We start from the raw sequence: 18,070 nt of genomic DNA on the forward strand, positions 1-18,070 counted from the left end.
CCCAGCAGCTTATTTTGAGATCGCAAATGACGGAGAGGGAGAAAGAGGGCTGGGAAAATCAATAGCTTTGTCCAGAAAACAGCGCTTGGAGGCTGCCTCCCAAGAGGGTTTATTATTTTCTGAGGGTTTCCAGACCGCTTCATTTACAAGAAAAGAAAACATCATTTGGGCTTAAAGAAGGCTGCCCTCCAGAATGCCATATAAGCCTGTTGCTAAATTCAGAGGTGTAAACACAGAGCTGGGTCAGCTTTTCAGACCTGGGGCTGCTTTGAAAGGGCAACTTGTGTTTAACTATATATACACTTTGGGCCCGATTTTCAGAAGTGCTGAACATCCCCAGTTCCAGCTGAACATAGCGGGGAGCTGCTGCTGTTGACCACCTCTGGAAATTGGATGCCACGTGTTTCTCTCTGCTTGGAAACCTACATCCCCCCCACTTTTAATGATCACCGTTTGCACCTCTATTGCGCCTTCCATCCAAGGGCCGCAATGCCCTACACAGCACCAGTTAATTTAGTCTCACAACACCCTTGTCAGGCAGATGAGGACTGTTATTCCCAATTTTAGAACTGAGGAAGCTGAATTGATTAAGTGACTTGCCAAAGGCCATAGAGGGAATCAGTGTTCCTGGCTCCTAGGCCCAGCTCCTCTAAGGTATTTAGGTGCCTACCTCTCATTGAAACTGGGCCATATATCTTACTCAAACCTTATCTCAGTAGGTCCTGGATATTACTGCGGTAGTTAGTAATGCACTAGCTCCCCTGAAAGGAATGCTGTAATGTGGAACCTCGCAGCGCACTCCTGTGGGCCTGAGGATCTAGTGTTCTAATAAGCGTCATTATAATCAGTTTCATTTGTGAAACCAGCTGGGGGTAATTTTACCTGTTCATTATCCACGAAGGCCCATTGAGAGCAGCCAGCCATTAACCACGAAATTAATAGTTTTCATAAGTCATCGTGGCCTCGGAAAAGTACAGTTTCTGAAACCACGGCTGAAAAGCACCTCTCCATCATTCCTAATCTTCGTTTTGCAGGTTGATCGCTCTCCAAGTGGCCCTAGAGGACTCATGAAAGAGACACAATGCCCTAGAAGATGGGTCTAGCAACATTAACTTCCAGAGCATGCGGGTCCAGGGGGATGGATTGGATTTAGAGAAATACACAGTTTACCAATTTACAGAAAATGGGCTTTTTCAAGCCAGGAAGAGTAGGGGGGCTTCTGCCAGACCACTACAGAAAGGGGGGCGAGCCGCGGTCAGTTCTTTGCAGATGGGCTGCTTGAACAGGGAGCTGGGAAGAGGAGGTACAAAGAAGAGAGTTTGGTTTACTGTGCAGGGCAGCAGGTAAGGCATTCATCCATGGCAAACTGAAATGGGAAAATGTTGCCTCGGGGGTGAAAGAGACATTGACATAGCAACGTCATCCCAAAGAGCTGGGCACAGCAACCACTGTCATGCATTACTGAAATGCGGCCACTTCTGAGGTGGAACATAGCAGCACATAGAAACACTGCACAATAGTTTAGAACAGGAAGCGAAGAAGAATCCCATATCCGAATAAAACTGCAGGGGAATTTAGGCAGGTGGAAATGGGAATCTGGCCAGAACACTGGGGCTAGCACCCCTATTCTTGCAAAAAGATACCAGGAAATAAATTGGTTAGTCTCTAAGGTGCCACAAGTACTCCTTTTCTTTTTGCGAATACAGACTAACACGGCTGTTACTCTGAAACCAGGAAATCTTTAATACTCTGGAGTGGAAGCCCCTGACCAGCAGTCAGAGCTTACAGAATCACAAATCCCCTACCCCCAGTCGTTACAGAGTTGATATTCCACGTGCCCGGAAATGGGGACATGAAAAAAGTGTACACAAAAAGGGGACACACTCTTTTAGGATGTTGAGGGAGGCCTCTCTGAAAACCTGCCTCGTGCATCAAACCTACTGCACCCCTTACACAGCGGCTTGCAGAATAGTGAAAAGGCCAGTAACTGTGATCAGGGTGAGGGAGAAGCAAGAGTCACTCACTAAGTTCAAGTCAAAATTTATGAACACATCAGAGCTGATTTGGACTAAGATCCATACTGGACAATGCTCCTTAAATTCATATCAAGCAAACTACCTCCCCCACCCCTTACTTTTTGTTTAATCTGGAATCCCCCTTTAAATGCAGGGCAGAACTCTCCTCTTGGCTACATACATCAGATCCCAACTCTGCACTGAGAATTTTATCCTGTGCGAAACTTCCAGACAGGAAAACAAGAGCTAGGTTTGCCTGGAGTGGAGTGGATCTGTGCTTGCTCTAAGTTTAAGGCAGGGATGCTTTATATTTCTCCTTGCTTTGTCCATCCCCTTGCAACTGCTCAGCATAGCATAGGCCCACAGAAGTGCTGGGCAAGAAGAGAGCGGGCCAAACAGTGCAGCAGGCCCTTTTCATCTCTTCCAACAGCCCCACAGCTCATGCTGCTCAGATCAGGGAGTCTGCCGAAAAAGCTCTTTAAAAGTTCCTGCTCCAAGCTGGAGGAAGCTTGTCTCTGACACCAGCTCAGCACTGGACACCACACAAAGAGACGGTAAAGAGCAGGGAAATCAGAGAAAAGCTGGCCACCCATCTGCAAACCCCAGAACCTCCTCATGGCAGGAGGTAGACAGCCACTTATTACATCTCCTGTCACTCATCCAAGCACATTTCCCCTTCATTTGCCCTCTTCTATTTCCCTGCTGTGGCTGATTAGCCTGGTATAGCCTGCTGGAGGGAAGCCCTCCCCCCGTGATTAGCTGTCCGGGGCTACGGTAGGAAGTCTGTTTTCACCAAGCAAGATTTCAAAATTGCTTGTGAGCAACGCTAAGCTAAACCAGTATCAACTGGGGGTATTCTGGGGCAAAAATGAAAATGGGCGGAACCAACTGGCACAAAGAGGGTAGGAGTTTCTCATTCTCCTCGTTTAGTTTGGTTTTACATCAGGATGCAGTGCTGCCTAGTGGACAGAGACCCAGGGGTCCCTTTCCTGGCTCTGCCACTGGCTTGCTGGGTGACTTTGGGCAAGTCACTTCACCACTCTGTGCCTGAGTTTCCATCTCAGGTTTACTGATGATAGAATTGGGTAGTAAGGACTTCAGTGGCATCTTCCTGGCTTTCCCAGTGTAACTGAGATCAGAGTCCAGCCCTACATGTTTGCCTGCCTCCTATCCCAGGGAATTCCAAGGCAGAACTAGGGTTTTTTATCTTCTCCCCTACTTTCCAGCTGGAAAGGGATCATGTGCTCAGTCCCAGCCTTTATCCTGGCTCTTCCCCACCTCCTGGTTCTTCCTTCCCTACTCCCTTTTCTCTTTCTTTTGTTGACATCATACCTGCTGATAGCTGCTCCCTGCACCACAAGCTGAGTCTTTGCAGAAAGAAGCCAAAATGGAGGACAGACCATTTATAGGAGCCCCACCCACAGGCAGGTCTAAGCTAATTAGTAGGACAAGTTTGTGCACTATAAATAGGCTTGCCAGAATTCCATTTTATGTTTTTAATAATTTTGATGGATAACAGTTTACTTTTAGGTTTCAGAGTAGCAGCCGTGTTAGTCTGTATTTGCACCAAGAACAGGAGGACTTGTGGCACCTTAGAGACTAGCCCATTTATTTGAGCATAAGCTAGTTTATTTTTACGCATTTTTTCTGAGGGTATGGATTTACGTTTTCACAGCTGTGCAAAATTAAGGGGGTTACGCCCTTTTGTTTTATTTGTATCCATTTAACTATTCACACTTCTATGTGAAATTATGGGGGGGATCAGACAAGGAAGGGGTCAGTCAATAATGACAGAAGAGGCTGAGATTCAAAAAAAAGCTGAAGCTTTAGAATGGTTAAAACGCAGATGATCAACATCGCATGCGTATACAAAGTAAATATCCTGAACTCAAACTCTAAGACGTTCTCAAGCAGCATTTTCCTTACTTTGCTGAGCTGTAACTTTTATCAATGGAAACATTTTTTCGTAAGTTTGTGGGTGCCATTGCCATTTCATGACACTGACCAGTAAAAATGTCATCCTTCCAAACCTACCGACAAACAGCTCTAGTTCTGCGAGCTGTTACTCTTTGTTCGCCCTAGAAATGAAAGGACCAACACACAGGGGGGCAGCTCAGCGTGGATTTCGGGGGACTTTAAATTTGGGTCTGAATTTTGCAGCTCACGCTGTGGAGGAGATGGAGAGATGCCATAAGCCAGACAAAGCTCACTTTGTGTGCATTCTCTATGCAGACATGATTTGCTGGCCTGTACGTTTTCATTCACCCTCCCTTGTGTTCTGCAACCCCACTGTATAATAATGAAAACAACTCCCGCCCTGTGTGTTGGGAATAGCATCCTCATTTGCCACCCTCTTCCTCTCCAGATCAAATGTGGACCCCGGCAAGAATGCTCCACGGATTCCTGGTGAGGAAAAGTTTCCTGCTTTTCTGGAAGGCCCAGCAGCCCACATCCCTTCCACAAGGAATGGCTAGTATTGTCCAAAAGTAGGAGATTTAGCTCTCCCTACTTTAGGACAAGCCAAGGGATATTGCCTTACACATGGCAGGAGGCTGGTAACAACCTAGGTCATTCCCCTCCTCACACACAAGAAAGGTAAAACTGCTCAGACAACGGCAGTTCTATGAAGGCTGCTCGTTAAGTTACCTACATTAAGCAGGTTTGAGGCTGCAGTGCAGCAACAATTTCTGGACAGTAATTGGAACTAGGGGGGCTGGAACTAGGGGTGCTGCCGCACACCCTGGCTTGAAGTAGAAATAACAAACACCATATATATGGTTTCCTTCAGCAGCAGCCCCGCATTTGCTCCAACCCCTCAGACAGAGACAAACACCTACAAGATCTCTATCAAGCATTCTTACAACTACAATACCCACCTGCTGAAGTGAAGAAACAGATTGACAGAGCCAGAAGAATACCCAGAAGTTACCTACTACAGGACAGGCCCAACAAAGAAAATAACAGAACGCCACTAGCCATCACCTTCAGTCCCCAACTAAAACCTCTCCAACGCATTATTAGGGATCTACAACCTATCCTGAAGGACGACCCAACACTCTCACAAATCTTGGGAGACAGGCCAGTCCTTGCCTACAGACAGCCCCCCAACCTGAAGCAAATACTCACCAACAACTACATACCACACAACAGAACCACTAACCCAGGAACCTATCCTTGCAACAAAGCCCGTTGCCAACTGTGTCCACATATCTATTCAGGGGACACCATCACAGGGCCTAATAACATCAGCCACACTATCAGAGGCTCGTTCACCTGCACATCCACCAATGTGATATATGCCATCATGTGCCAGCAATGCCCATCTGCCATGTACATTGGTCAAACTGGACAGTCTCTACATAAAAGAATAAATGGACGCAAATCAGATGTCAAGAATTAAAACATTCATAAACCAGTCGGAGAACACTTCAATCTCTCTGGTCACGCGATTACAGACATGAAAGTTGCGATATTACAACAGAAAAACTTCAAAACCAGAGTCCAGCGAGAGAATGCTGAATTGGAATTCATTTGCAAATTGGATACAATTAACTTAGGCTTGAATAGAGACTGGGAGTGGCTAAGTCATTATGCAAGGTAACCTATTTCCCCTTGTTTTTTCCTACCCCACCCCCCACCCCCGTGTTCCTCAGACGTTCTTGTTAAACCCTGGATTTGTGCTGGAAATGGCCCACCTTGATTATCATACACATTGTAAGGAGAGTGATCACTTTAGATAAGCTATTACCAGCAGGAGAGTGGGGTGGGGGGAGAAAACCTTTTGAAGTGATAAACACCCATTTTTTCATGGTCTGTGTGTATAAAAACATCCTCACTGCATTTTCCACTTTTATGCATCCGATGAAGTGAGCTGTAGCTCACGAAAGCTTATGCTCAAATAAATTGGTTAGTCTCTAAGGTGCCACAAGTACTCCTTTTCTTTTTGCTATAAAAATTGTTCCAGCACCCCTGATTGGAACAGTACGGATGCCCTGAGGAGCCAAAGCTGGGCGGTCTGGTCTGGAGGGAAGGCTGCCATGATGACCTCTCTCAAAGCTTCTGCCCTGAGGACAATTCTGACCTGAATCCAGCTGGCTCTTTCATGGTTGAGCTGGCCCTGCAAAGCTAGCAGGAGTGAGAACACTCTGTCAGTAGAAGAAACGGATCTGACTCAAAGTCACCCAGGGAGCAGAGCTGCTGAGTAAGACGGTGCCATTAACCTGCAGTCACATTGTTGGCCATAACCACACCTCAGGCCTCTTTTACTGTTCTCGCTTCTGGCACGCTTTGTCCGCAGTTGATCATTATTCTGCTTCAGCTCACCCCCACCGCTGGCTTGGGTCACAGTTCAGCTGTGAGGCCTCTGCCAAGTTTTGCAAAGCCACTTCAAATATAAAGTCTTAAATATTTCCAAAATCTTTATTGTTATGGAGCTTGCCACATCCTCGGGGAGGGCTTTCCCTCTTAGCACCCTGGCGCTACGTCACTCCAGGACTATTCGCAGGACTTACTGAGCGCTCGATGCTGCGAGTCCTCCCAAGTGCTGTTCATGTCAGTGAAAAGGCAGAGAACTCAGCCCCACCAGAACTCACCCAGCACCACAGCTGGTTGAGCTCCCTTAAAGATTTTGTGACGAAAAATGACTTTTCGGATGATAACAAAATCCCCGTAAATTTGTCGTATCATTTGAAATGTTCAGCTGTTCCATCAAAATAAAACGAGAGCTTTCACTTTGAATTGAAACCAAATTACTTCCGGTTTTTGCCTCTTTCTCCCTCCCCCGCCAGCTTCTCTCCCATCAAGAGGGGAAAAAGAAAGACAGGGAGAGGAGTGCTAAAAGCTCCCCAGAGAGAAAGAGATGGTTGGTTGATTGGTTTGAATAGGATCAAAACAAATGTTTTTGTTTCAGAGTAAATGCACATGAAATTTCTCATTACAATTAGATGAAAAGTTGAAAAATTCTGCCTGAAATTTAAAAAAGAAAAAAAGGCTTTGTTTCTTTTGAATTTTATGTGGAAAATCCATGTCATTTTTGACCAGTCCTCCTCTGCACATTGTAGGACCGGGCCTAACTCAGCAGCCGCAGCATTTCAATACACAAAGTCCAGGGCAGGACTTTTTTAAAATATTTGTTTTCACAATCAGGTTTCATTATCTACGGTGCTGTTAGCATCATCGAAAGATCATTTGCGCCAGATCCTCCACTGATGGCAATCGGCACAATTTCATTAACTCCACTGGAACCCCACCACTTTACAGCAGCTTAGGACCATTTACTTTTAAAATACATGGGGCCAGGTCTTCCTCAGCTCAATCCCATTGAAGTCAACGGAAACATGCCTATTTACACCAGCTAAAGATTTGGCCCATTGTTTTTAACCTGGCAGTGTCCCTATTAGCTCACCGGTGTAAACGCCCCCATTGTTTTTGCTCAGGAATTATTGGGCTGCAGTACCCCTGGGTTTTTAATAAATCCAATCAGCAGCAGGGGAGCTCGGCGCTTCACTCTCTGAAAGGTAGGCATTGTTCACAAGCCGCTTGTAAAACTTCCAGGGCACAGTGGAGGTGGGAATTAGATGGGGTAGAAAAGATCCCTGGTATGTGCCCCTTCGTCTGAGATTGCCCTGGAGCCTTAATGACGCAAGCGAAGAGGATGGTGCCCAAAATACACACTAGGAACCTGGCCCCTGGCATGAGAGTCTTAGCACTGAGCACAGATGGAACCCCTCAGGCTGCAAACAGAAGAAAATTTGCTTTGCAGCTTGGTGAAATCTTCCAGCAGCCAATACAACACTGTGAAGAATAACTTCCTTTCACATTTTCTTTTACAGCCACACACGGCTGGGTCTACTGGGCACCCCGCAGCCTGTACCCAGCACTTCAGACACACGTGCCTGCTCCTATGAGATCACAGCAGGACTCACTGCCAATACACATCATAAAGAGCTGTTTCAGTTCATACTGTTTGGAGGAAGCGTGTTACCCTGACAAGGCTCCATTATGTGGGCAGCGCCAGCATAAACTGGCAAGCGGGTTTCTTCCAGCTCTCTCTGGTGCTTTTGGATTAGCGCGGGGTCACCTGAACCTTCACACACAACTCAAACCAACACCAGGCCTTGATCAAAACTTTGAAAGAGCTCCGGGCACATTCCCTGCCCCATTATATCCAGGCCTTGCACTGCGGTGCTTGGTGCAGACACACGCAAGAGGCTGGTTTCTTGGTATTTTGAGGATGACCTTGTATGTAGTAGTTCCCTGAACTATTCCAAGGCTCATACAGGAGCAGGGCCTCTCCCTTTGGTTCTGCCACTGGGAGGGGAAGCCAAATCAGAGTTGCTGGCAGGGCTGGTGAGTTTCAGAACCCAGTGAATCATGGGCTGAGAGCTGATTAAAGTCAGCCTGGAGCAGAAATATTCCCAAGCCTGTTCTCAGGAGATTTGCAGCCCACGGTTTGGATAAGCAGCTCAAATCTGTGTTCCTCTGACTCAAACCCAAATTCCACACCTTTGAAGGTTCACCCATCACTACTTGTATGGTAGGAATTACCCCAGCTGTCAAAGTTGCCCAGAAGTCAGTCAAGCTAATGCTTTGCCCATGCAGCACGTGTAACATCATTATTTGAATCAGGTGTGGTTTTCACACAAGGAGAATGCTGCAGTGTTCTGACTAACATGGGGTGGAACTGTTGCTATCTTTCATCCATTTCAATTTGATATTCATGGCCATATTGGACTGAATGCACCTGATCTTGTCTGACCTTGGAAACTAAACCGTCCATGGCCTGGCTAGTATTTGAACAGGAGACCACCTGGGAATCTTGAGTGCGGTAGGCAGCCTTTCAATTTGATCCTCATTACCAAAAGGCTTTACTCCACATATGGATAGTTTCCTGTTTGACTGGTGATGAGACAGGATTTGAAATTTCAGTTTGTGCTTTATAAAAGCACACGTGGAATAGACTCTTCCCACAATTTCAGTATCACAGGCCATGTGTGCAGCAGCCTTATCCTAAAATCTCCCACTGCTACCAATGCAGTGATTGCTAGTGCAGCCAGACCACTGGGAACTGTGGAGTTATTTTCACCATAGCGTGTAGACCTGCTGTGAACAGGAGTGGACACTCCAGTGGTTAAAAAGCCAGGGGCCAGCAAGGAGTTCTGTCTACACGGGCTCTACCCCATCGCCACGTAGTCAACCGACATAACGGGCCTGATCCTCAGCTGCTATAAATCAATGTATCTCCAGTGAAGTCAAGGGAACTACATCAATCAACGCCAGCTGAGGATCTGCCCCAGCATTTGACAGGTATCTTGAGCTCAGGATATCTTGAATGCAGAAGCTATTATTTCACAACCAGAAACCACTGGGAATCTCACACAAATCTGGACTCCTGAGATTTTTTCCAGTTCAGCATCTAGACCTGAGCAGGTGGGATACATTTCAATCAGCACCTCATTACTACACTGATAACAGCCACACGCATCTAAACGGAGACACACTCCCAGCCCTTCTGAAGTTCGCCCATCTCCATTATGAGCTGCCAGTTCTGCAGCAGATTCAGCCCATCCCAGCTGTTTAACGCCACCATCTTGCTGTGTCCTGGGAAGGGAGCAGGCCATCTGTGTGAGGTTTATACACTGCTTTGACTGATGGGGAACAAAATACAGCCCGTTTATATCTCTTTGGAGAACAACCGTATTCCTATCTGAGATCCAAACCATGGTTTCAGTTCAAACCAGGTAGCTCTGTAATCACGTTGAGCCAGACGATAAAACTACCAGACTGACTGAGACACAATATTCTGCTCAACAGTCTAGTTTGCTCTCTGTATTCAAGCACACATAACCCAAGCACTGGGGGGTGGGGTGGGGTGGGGGGGTGGGGGGGAAAGGAAGGGGTCCATGCGTATAATTGGTTTCATATTCCAGTTTTCGGAGCTCCTTCCTGAGCGATGTCTGAGTCCCAGTTTCAAACATCCATCACGTTGTCTTCCCTGGATAGCTCCAGTCTCTGGAATACTTAGTATGGGTTCCTCTGGCAGCTTCCTGCTGTTTTTCAACCATAATAGGGAGATGAAGGAAGAATCCTTGAAACCTCTTGATTTATCTGAGTCGGATAAAGGTCAAAGCATGTCCTTCCACAGGCTTTCAGCTGCTACCATAGCTACACATACATGTGTGTGCATACACATATAGGGGTATATATATTTCCAGCCAGTAGAAGTTCATAACGTTTCCAGAATGGAATATTATGTGCTGGTGCTTCCCCTACAGACAAATACGGGGAACTCTCTTTCATCTATTCCTCCCCAACAAGAGCAGGACGAAGTTAACCCAAAGAATGAAGGGCTGTATTAGAGTAGAAAACCTGATCTGTGATTGAGCGAGCTAGGACATGGTGATTTTAATCTTGGTGGAGGATTACACAGAGAGAATGAGAGTGTGAATGTGTGTGTCTGTGTGTCCTTATAGTGTCTGGCACTGAAACAGCATGAGAGACTTCAACCATGCTTTACGACAGTGAGTTTCAGCCTGGGGTCCGCAGACTATGTCTAAGATTTCCAAAGGATCCGGACCACCCTTTGAAATTTTTTAGGGGTCTGCAAATGCAAAAAGGTTGAAAACCATTGCTTTAGGATAACCATGATTTAACCATGCGACCCCACCTAGAAAAAAAATACACAACTAAGAGCAGGGCACAAATGTCTTGTCCCCAGCCTTTAATTATATAGGAACATACTGGGGCTTATTTGTAAACACCATTGCAAATTACACAGTACTTCCATATACCTGCAGATTAGGCTGCCATTACGTTTAGTAGATGTAAAGATGATGACTATATGTGCTGAACTATGATTTAGAGGGCAGATATAATCAGACTTATACTTAGTGAAGAGATGGAATTCACTACAGAGACCTCCAGCTGTAACATGGTGCCTGCCCTGTAACGAAACAATCCAGCGCTCCTAGAAGGTGAAGAAGAATTGCATGAGGTCTGTGCCATGGAACTTCAAGTGTTTCAGAATTCTTTCCTAGCAGCTGATTTGGTGTTAAAGAACTGGGTTGTCATACCAAGAGGTGGCTTTAACGCTATTGGGCTAATCCCAGAATATGACACGCCCCCTCCCTCCACTCTGGAGCTACCAGACATGACTGCAGTGAACTGCTTTGTGTTCCACAGCCTTTCAGAGTGACTATTGCAGGCAGTGTAACAATGACAGACATTGCTCTCCTACCCAAAGACTAAAGAGCTTTGCACGTTATGTTCTTTCCTATGGCATGCCCAGTAGATTCCAAGGTAGAGTGAGATCAGAACAACCCACAAAGCCATGACCCCAACTCTGCACCCCCTGAAATAGTAAAATGGGGGCAGAGGGGGAATTGGTTAAGATGGCCATGGGTATTTGATGTACATGGCCAGTCTCTGTATGTTCACTTCCGAGTTACAAAAGGAGGGAGAGTACAACCGTGTTTGTGGCACCACTATTAATAGTCCACAGACTATCACAGGGAAAGTCAGGGACGCACGCACCTCACACCAGGTGCCACATTCCAATCACTCACACACCCATTAGGCTGGAAGATGGGAAGGCATATCAGTGCTTCTGGATTAAAAGCAGGAGTCACAGGATTCTGTCTGCTCAGGCTGGCAAGAGCAGAGAACATCACAGCAGCACAGCTGTGTTAAATGAGGCATAGGAGGAAGCTAGTCTTTTGGAACAGGTTTTTGCTTGTAATTTTGAAGACCTCCCCCCCCCCGATACCACAGCAACCAGCACCCTAGAAAAACACATATTGACTGTTCAGACAGGAGGGCAATAAGCGAGAGGCCTAAGAGCCAGTCCTAAAAGCAGCAGGAACGGGAGTGACAGAGCTGTGAACACAGCCCATAGGAATGAGCATGAAGGGATAAAAAAACCCCAAGGGCCTCACTCCAAATGAGCTAATACTCTAGGCGCCTGCTCAGAGAGAGGCCAGACTGAAAGGACCCGACAGCAAGGCACTGTTGTGCAGTTACACTGTTACACATTCAGACTCTTTAGTGACCCCTGGGTGCCTGCTGAATATTAACCATGCCCCTGAAGTCTAGGGCCAGTATTACATATAGGGACTTTTTAAGTCAGAGGGTTAAGTGCTCCCCTTGTTGATTGGAGCCCTGAAGGAATAGTCTGAAAAAAGCCCCGTTTGAGTTGGTTAAAAAGAACTGCAGCTGTAGCCCTTTTTGAAGCTTTACGAGGAGGCAGGGGGTTGTCTTTAAAGCGCTGACCAAAGTCAGCTGCTAACACCAGACTTGAGCCTATAGTCTGGAAAACCCACCAACCGTAGCAATGTTCTAGTTCTGCACGTCTCTCCGGGGTCACTTCAATTTAATCTGAAGTGGGGGTTTTTACCCACAAAAGCTTACGCCCAAATAATTCTGTTAGTCTTTAAAGGTACCACCAGACTCCTGACTGTTTTTGTAGATACAGACTAACATGGCTACCCTCTGATCAATTTAATAAACCTCTCATTATAGCAATATGTTTCTGTCAAGAATAATGATTTTTACACACACATCAATTCTTTAAAATACAAGAACTAGAAAATTAGCCAGCAGGTTCCTACTACAACTCCTATGGCATTTCAGAGAGCCTTGACTCTACTGCCATCTACTGACAGCAAGAAGCGTAGCAGGTGTCTTTTGGTTGCATTGGCAGATGACCTACAGAAGGATACAACAGAAATTAATCAAAATGTTACCTTGTAGCAATGAGTTCCACAGGCCAATGTACTTAAGAAGTATATTCTTTTATTCCCTTTTAATTTTGTTGCCTTTTGGTTTAATCAGGTGTCCCCTTATTCTTGGATTATGAAGGAAGGAACAGGAGCACGCAATTTATCACCTATGCACCATTTATTATTTTGTATACTTCTAACATAACCCCTCCAAACTCAAATGCCTCAGTCTTTTCCATCTCTTTTCATAGGACATCACCTCTAATTGTTTTCATCACCTGTCTCTGGTGGGATATGGTATTTCACCTCACAGATGGAAAGATTGAGGCATGGAGAAGGAAAGTGACTTGCCCCCGTGCAAGTCAAAGAAGGGCCAAAACCAGAAACCAGGACTCTGGACCCCCACTAAAAATGGTTCAGACAATACAAATAAAAATCTTTAGTTGCTTCTTCTCTTCAGGACTGTTGCTGAATGCTTTCGCTTGAAGAAGGTGCACACTGAGGCTTCAAGTGAGTGGAACTGCATTGTATTTTGTAATGCTGATTAATGCAACTTCCACTCCTGCCCCAACTCTGCTACAGAAATAATGCTGTTCACAGGCTGTCTTGAGAAGCAAGTAGCAGGATGTATGATGAGAATGAGACATTAAGCCTCCCAGGTATGTAACAGGCAGTATGCCACTATTTTACAACCAACAGAGAGCTTCTCCTGCAGGAACATTTGATATGTGATGGTCAAATGACCCTGTCTTCTGCACCAGTATGAGGTGCAGTCCCTCTCACACTCAGAGGCCATTGGTGCAGCAGGGAATGCTTTCCTCCGTCACATTAAGACTATTGTATCACACTTGTGACTCTCTCATTCCATCTTCACCAAGGTAACAAAGCCTACAAGATTCATACCCCCATTTGGGACTGGAGACTATGTGCTAGGGTGGTTACACTTCAAGGACTTATTACCAATACAAAAAGGCCCTGATCTAGGAGGAAGGTATGTGCAGGATCATTTCTGCCTTATGCCTTGCACTAAGAAAACTGAGAACAGCTGGATCAGCTTTGATTTCAGTCCCTCACAGCAAATTAGTCCAAATCTGGCTCTCACTGGAACTCCATGAGAATATTCCTCAGAACTGGCAAGTCCTGTGGGTTGGGTCATTTTATTCAGAACCTTACTTGCTCTATTTCCCCTCTCTTCTCCATGCAGCTAGATAGAGGGGCTGGCGCTGGGAGACAGAGGGCTGATTTGAGCGAATGAACCCACAAATTGATTTTTAACTCAGGTCATTTTTAGTTACTATGCCCACAGGCTTTTTTCAGCAAATGGCATTTTATTATTTCAATAGCCAGTATTGCACAGGCTTCGGAATGATCTCCTCACCAAGATTTTAAACATCTACACACCTCTGGTCTCATCATTCAGAATAAAGTTAAAAGAACTTTGACTTATTTTAAATACCTTTTAATTACAATTAAATGCCAAAACACATTTGAGGTGTTCCAGTCATTTAGTTCTCACAAATATCTTGGGCAGCTGCCAGCCCTCAGAAGGCTTTTTCAACCCAGCTCTCCTCCAGATGCGTTTCAGATCTTTTTCAAACTTTGCCTGGAAAGAAAAAGGAACGACTGTGAGCTCTCTTGGAAGTGACACGTTCAAACCAAGACACCCCACTGCATAAAAAGTATCCTAAAGAGAAGCTGGTTGTTATCTGTATGAAGGAAGCAGTACATTACCTAGGCAGCCTATCCCGCTTCTCAGAATATGCTCCAGTTCTTATTGCAGAAAATGCATTTCAAATGCCGTATAACTGCATTTTAGAAATGTTCCATTAGAAATACTGAAAACGGAGACATATTTAACAAGTTCAAATGTTAAAAAAAAACTAGTATCCAGTAGGGATCAAGAAAGGAAATGGGACCTTTAACACTGGCTCTTTAAACTTGAAGTGGTTAACTGGGACTAACAAGACACAAACACCTTCTAAGGACATGTGTGGTGGGAGAAAGACTAGAACAGGGATGAAAATTTGAAGCATGGAAGAACTGTGGGCTGTGGAAAGGCAGAGCTAAGTAGCCCATACAACCAATGGAATTGCATCTGCCTCCACCAGTCTGAATGTGGACCCATGTCCTTCCCTCCTACCCCATTCTAGAAAGTAAAATGCTTCTGGGCAGGAGTGCAGTGTGATATTTTCTCCTTACAGCTGCTGACACTGGTTGTTCTGTGCACATCAGTTGAGGATGCTGGCAAGACAGGTAGAAAATGGTTACTACACCAACTATCCAAACACATCTTGGGCATGTGTACTACTCGTTGGTGCCTATGTCAAGAGATTATTTTTATCCACTGAAGAAGTCGTAACCATTCATCTTTTCAAATTATTTGAATGTCAAGATAGATCACCACGCATAGCGATGTATCATTCAAAGTTTAATACATCTCTTTCCAGCTACACAAATTTTAAATAATTGGCCAAGGACATCCAGGTCAAAAAACAAACCAAAAAGTTCAGAGGGTTCCGAAACCAGCATGATCTGCAAAGCCACCAGCCCAATGCACTGGAATTGCTCCAATCAGATTGCTGCTGTTTTTCACAAGTCAATTCTAGATTAAAAGCACCACATAAACTGCTAGCCATATCTAAAGAAAGTGCCAGCCACTTTTTGAAAATATGCCTCTGTTGATCCCAATCTCACCTGACGTTTCTTCCTGCGACCATCTAGTACCTTCCTCCGCAAAAAACGCGTTCGTTTGAGCAGCTTTTTGTACTTATGCCGATTCATTTTCCTCCTGCGGATCTTCAACACATTCTTACACTCAACCTTGTTAGTGCTGACTTCTCCTTCCTCTTCCTCCACATCAGCTCCCCCTTCACATGGGGGACAGTCATATTGTTGGGTAGGCTCATAACCTAGCTTTTCATGAACATTGATGATCTCCACTTTAGGGAGGGAGTATCTAACAGTCAGCCAGCTTTCTAAAGGGCTGATGGACATTTTTCTGGGGACCAGCATTTCTTCCAGTTCAGGGTCCAGTGCATACCAGCGCTGAGGTTGGGCTCCATTCTTATTAGAGGGTTGTGTGCTGTAATTTGCAGATGTGGGACCAGAGCACAGCACAGAAGACGCTGATCTTGGCAAAAAATGTCCTCAAAAAAACAAGAGTTTTGTTTAAACTTCTTGAAGAACACATAACATGAGTGTCTACCTTTAAAATAGCTAAATATTAAAATTATGCCCAAAAAGCTACTTTAAAAGTTATTTAGGTTGCAAATTCAAGCACTTGGAAGCCAAATTTACTCTCGCCTGTGCAACTGTAATTCCACCCCTTGTGCATCCATTCTGTTCACTGAATGAGGTAGGGGTCATATGGAAAACATAGTGCGTAATCACGTAATTAAAGACTGTATCAATGCATATGCACAAGGGGTCAAATTAAAGTGCATTGGGAGGCATAAAACTGGCATTTCTTAACTTCTGAGTGGGTGAGTTTGCAAGAAAAAGTAATTTAGGTTAACATAGAAAATTGCATACAGAAAACTACTTTGTTTATTCAAAAGAAAAAGACAAACGCATTCTATTGTGTACAGCTGTAACAACCCAAAAATCGTGCGCCACTGGCCGGGTTTGAACCCTGAACCTTCAGGATTGCAACACAGACTTCTACTACAGTAGCCTGCAGCAGCAGTGGGATGTTATCTCTGGGAAGATATGGGCATGCGGGTCTGGTTGAGGGGAGGCCAGTCCATCTCTTTTCCCCTCCCACTCCTCAGGAGATGGAAGACTCCTGCATCTCATGGTTTCCCCAGAAGAAAGAATGGAATGCTGGGGCCAAGTGCATCAGGGGTGGGTTATGGGATGATCCCAGCCTAACTCTGTCTCTTTCCCTCACTCAGGTGTTGGAGGAGCTCCTAGTGGTGCACCCAAGAGAGGGGATGGATGACAAATCAGGTCCATGGCATGTGTTTGGCTAGGGAGGGACAAAAGGGAAAAACCTGGCTTAAATGTACCACAGTGGTATAACTACAGTATATAGTTACTGATGTTGCTTTTGTGGGCCCATAGTTCAAATACACAGGAAATTTCAAATAATTATTTGGACAAAAACAAATCAAAAACAGTTTAACACTAAAGAATGCAGACGTTAAACTGTAATTTACCCATGAGCTGAACTAAGGCAAAACGTGCACTTTACCTTAAGGAAAAGGGTATAATTCAACCAGCTAAAATTAAGCTAAAGAGGTTACCCCCGCATGTAGAGTAGGAAAAAAGTCAGATCTAGAAAGGTCCTAAGAACCTGAAAAGATCTCAGCATTCAACCCTCCTGCTCCCAAATACATTAATTCCCCTTAAGATCATGTATAAAGTTAAGGCAAAACCTCACAATAGTGTCAATACACACCAATCAGCAGGATTAGTGACCTACTGTTCTTCAGCACAAACGACTGATTTTCCTGACTTGTAATGCTTGCGGGCAAAAGAAACTCTGGAAGTCTAATTACCTCTGAAAACTTCAAAATTAGGTTTTGCACTAGGAGTTCTAACACAGACGCACTCAGGAGGATTTTAGTTTCACCGTTCTGTTTACCTGCAAATCGTGAGGCCTTCGCTAATTGAGAAGTTAGTCGTGATATCAACATATTTGTTACTGATTTCTTCCCTCTGTAAGAACCAGTAAAGACTGCCAAAATAAGAACATTTATTCAGTGAACTATACAAAACTGGAAGGAACTGAACCAGGCACCCACCCTGATCACCCCCACCCTGATCACCCCCAACCGCTCCCCCGCCAGGCCCCCCCCCGCCGCCACGGCCCCCCCAACCGCTCCCCCGCCAGCCCCCCCTGCCGCCACGGCCCCCCCCCCAACCGCTCCCCAGCCGCCACCGCCCCCCCATCCGCTCCCCCACCAGAGCCCCCGGTCACGCCCCCCCGCCGCGGCCACCCCAAACGCTCCCCCGCCAGGCCCCCCCCGCCGCCACCCCCAACCGCGCCCCTGGTCACGCCCCCCCGCCGCGGCCCCCCCATGACCCTTTACTACGGGGACCCGGGGAATAGGCCGCCGCCCCGCGCTGCATGTGGGCTCCCCGAGCCTAACCCGCCCCGGCCTCCCGTCCCCCCAGCGGGGAGGGCCCGGGCCCGCACGCACGCACGCACTCACCATCCCAGGCCCGCCGCCCGGGCCGCCCCGCCCCCACACACACCGCGGTTCCCGGAAATTCCGGCGACGCTCCGGCCCGCCCGGCCCCGCGCCCCAGCGCCCGCGTTCCGGCCCCAGCGGTTCCAGGCCCGCCGGCCGGTGTAGCAGCATAAACGGCCCCCTGGCCGTGTGTGCGCCCTAGGTT

At 46.2% G+C, this 18,070-nt stretch overlaps 1 protein-coding gene across 4 annotated transcripts; it reads right to left on the reverse strand.

The window, feature by feature from the left end:
* Nucleotides 1–12,541: 12,541 nt before the first annotated feature.
* AURKAIP1 (aurora kinase A interacting protein 1) lies at nucleotides 12,542–18,070 on the reverse strand. 4 transcript variants are annotated; one of them, XM_037881263.2, is made up of 5 exons: nucleotides 17,887–18,026; nucleotides 17,316–17,408; nucleotides 15,425–15,876; nucleotides 14,187–14,333; nucleotides 12,542–12,716 (listed from the first exon to the last, which is right to left on the reverse strand). In XM_037881263.2, exons 2-4 carry the CDS (start codon nucleotides 17,365–17,367, stop codon nucleotides 14,232–14,234), a joined length of 606 nt encoding a protein of 201 aa, XP_037737191.1. In that variant the 5' UTR covers nucleotides 17,368–17,408; nucleotides 17,887–18,026; the 3' UTR covers nucleotides 12,542–12,716; nucleotides 14,187–14,231. The 4 variants fall into 4 exon arrangements, with proteins under 4 accessions (XP_037737191.1, XP_043387639.1, XP_043387640.1 ...); XM_043531704.1 differs by lacking the exon at nucleotides 17,887–18,026 and adding an exon at nucleotides 17,773–17,846; XM_043531705.1 differs by lacking the exon at nucleotides 12,542–12,716 and having other exon boundaries at nucleotides 14,174–14,333; nucleotides 17,887–18,070.

This window comes from Chelonia mydas, chromosome 18 (genome assembly GCF_015237465.2).
Source record: "Chelonia mydas isolate rCheMyd1 chromosome 18, rCheMyd1.pri.v2, whole genome shotgun sequence".
NCBI classification, from domain to species: Eukaryota; Metazoa; Chordata; order Testudines; family Cheloniidae; genus Chelonia; species Chelonia mydas.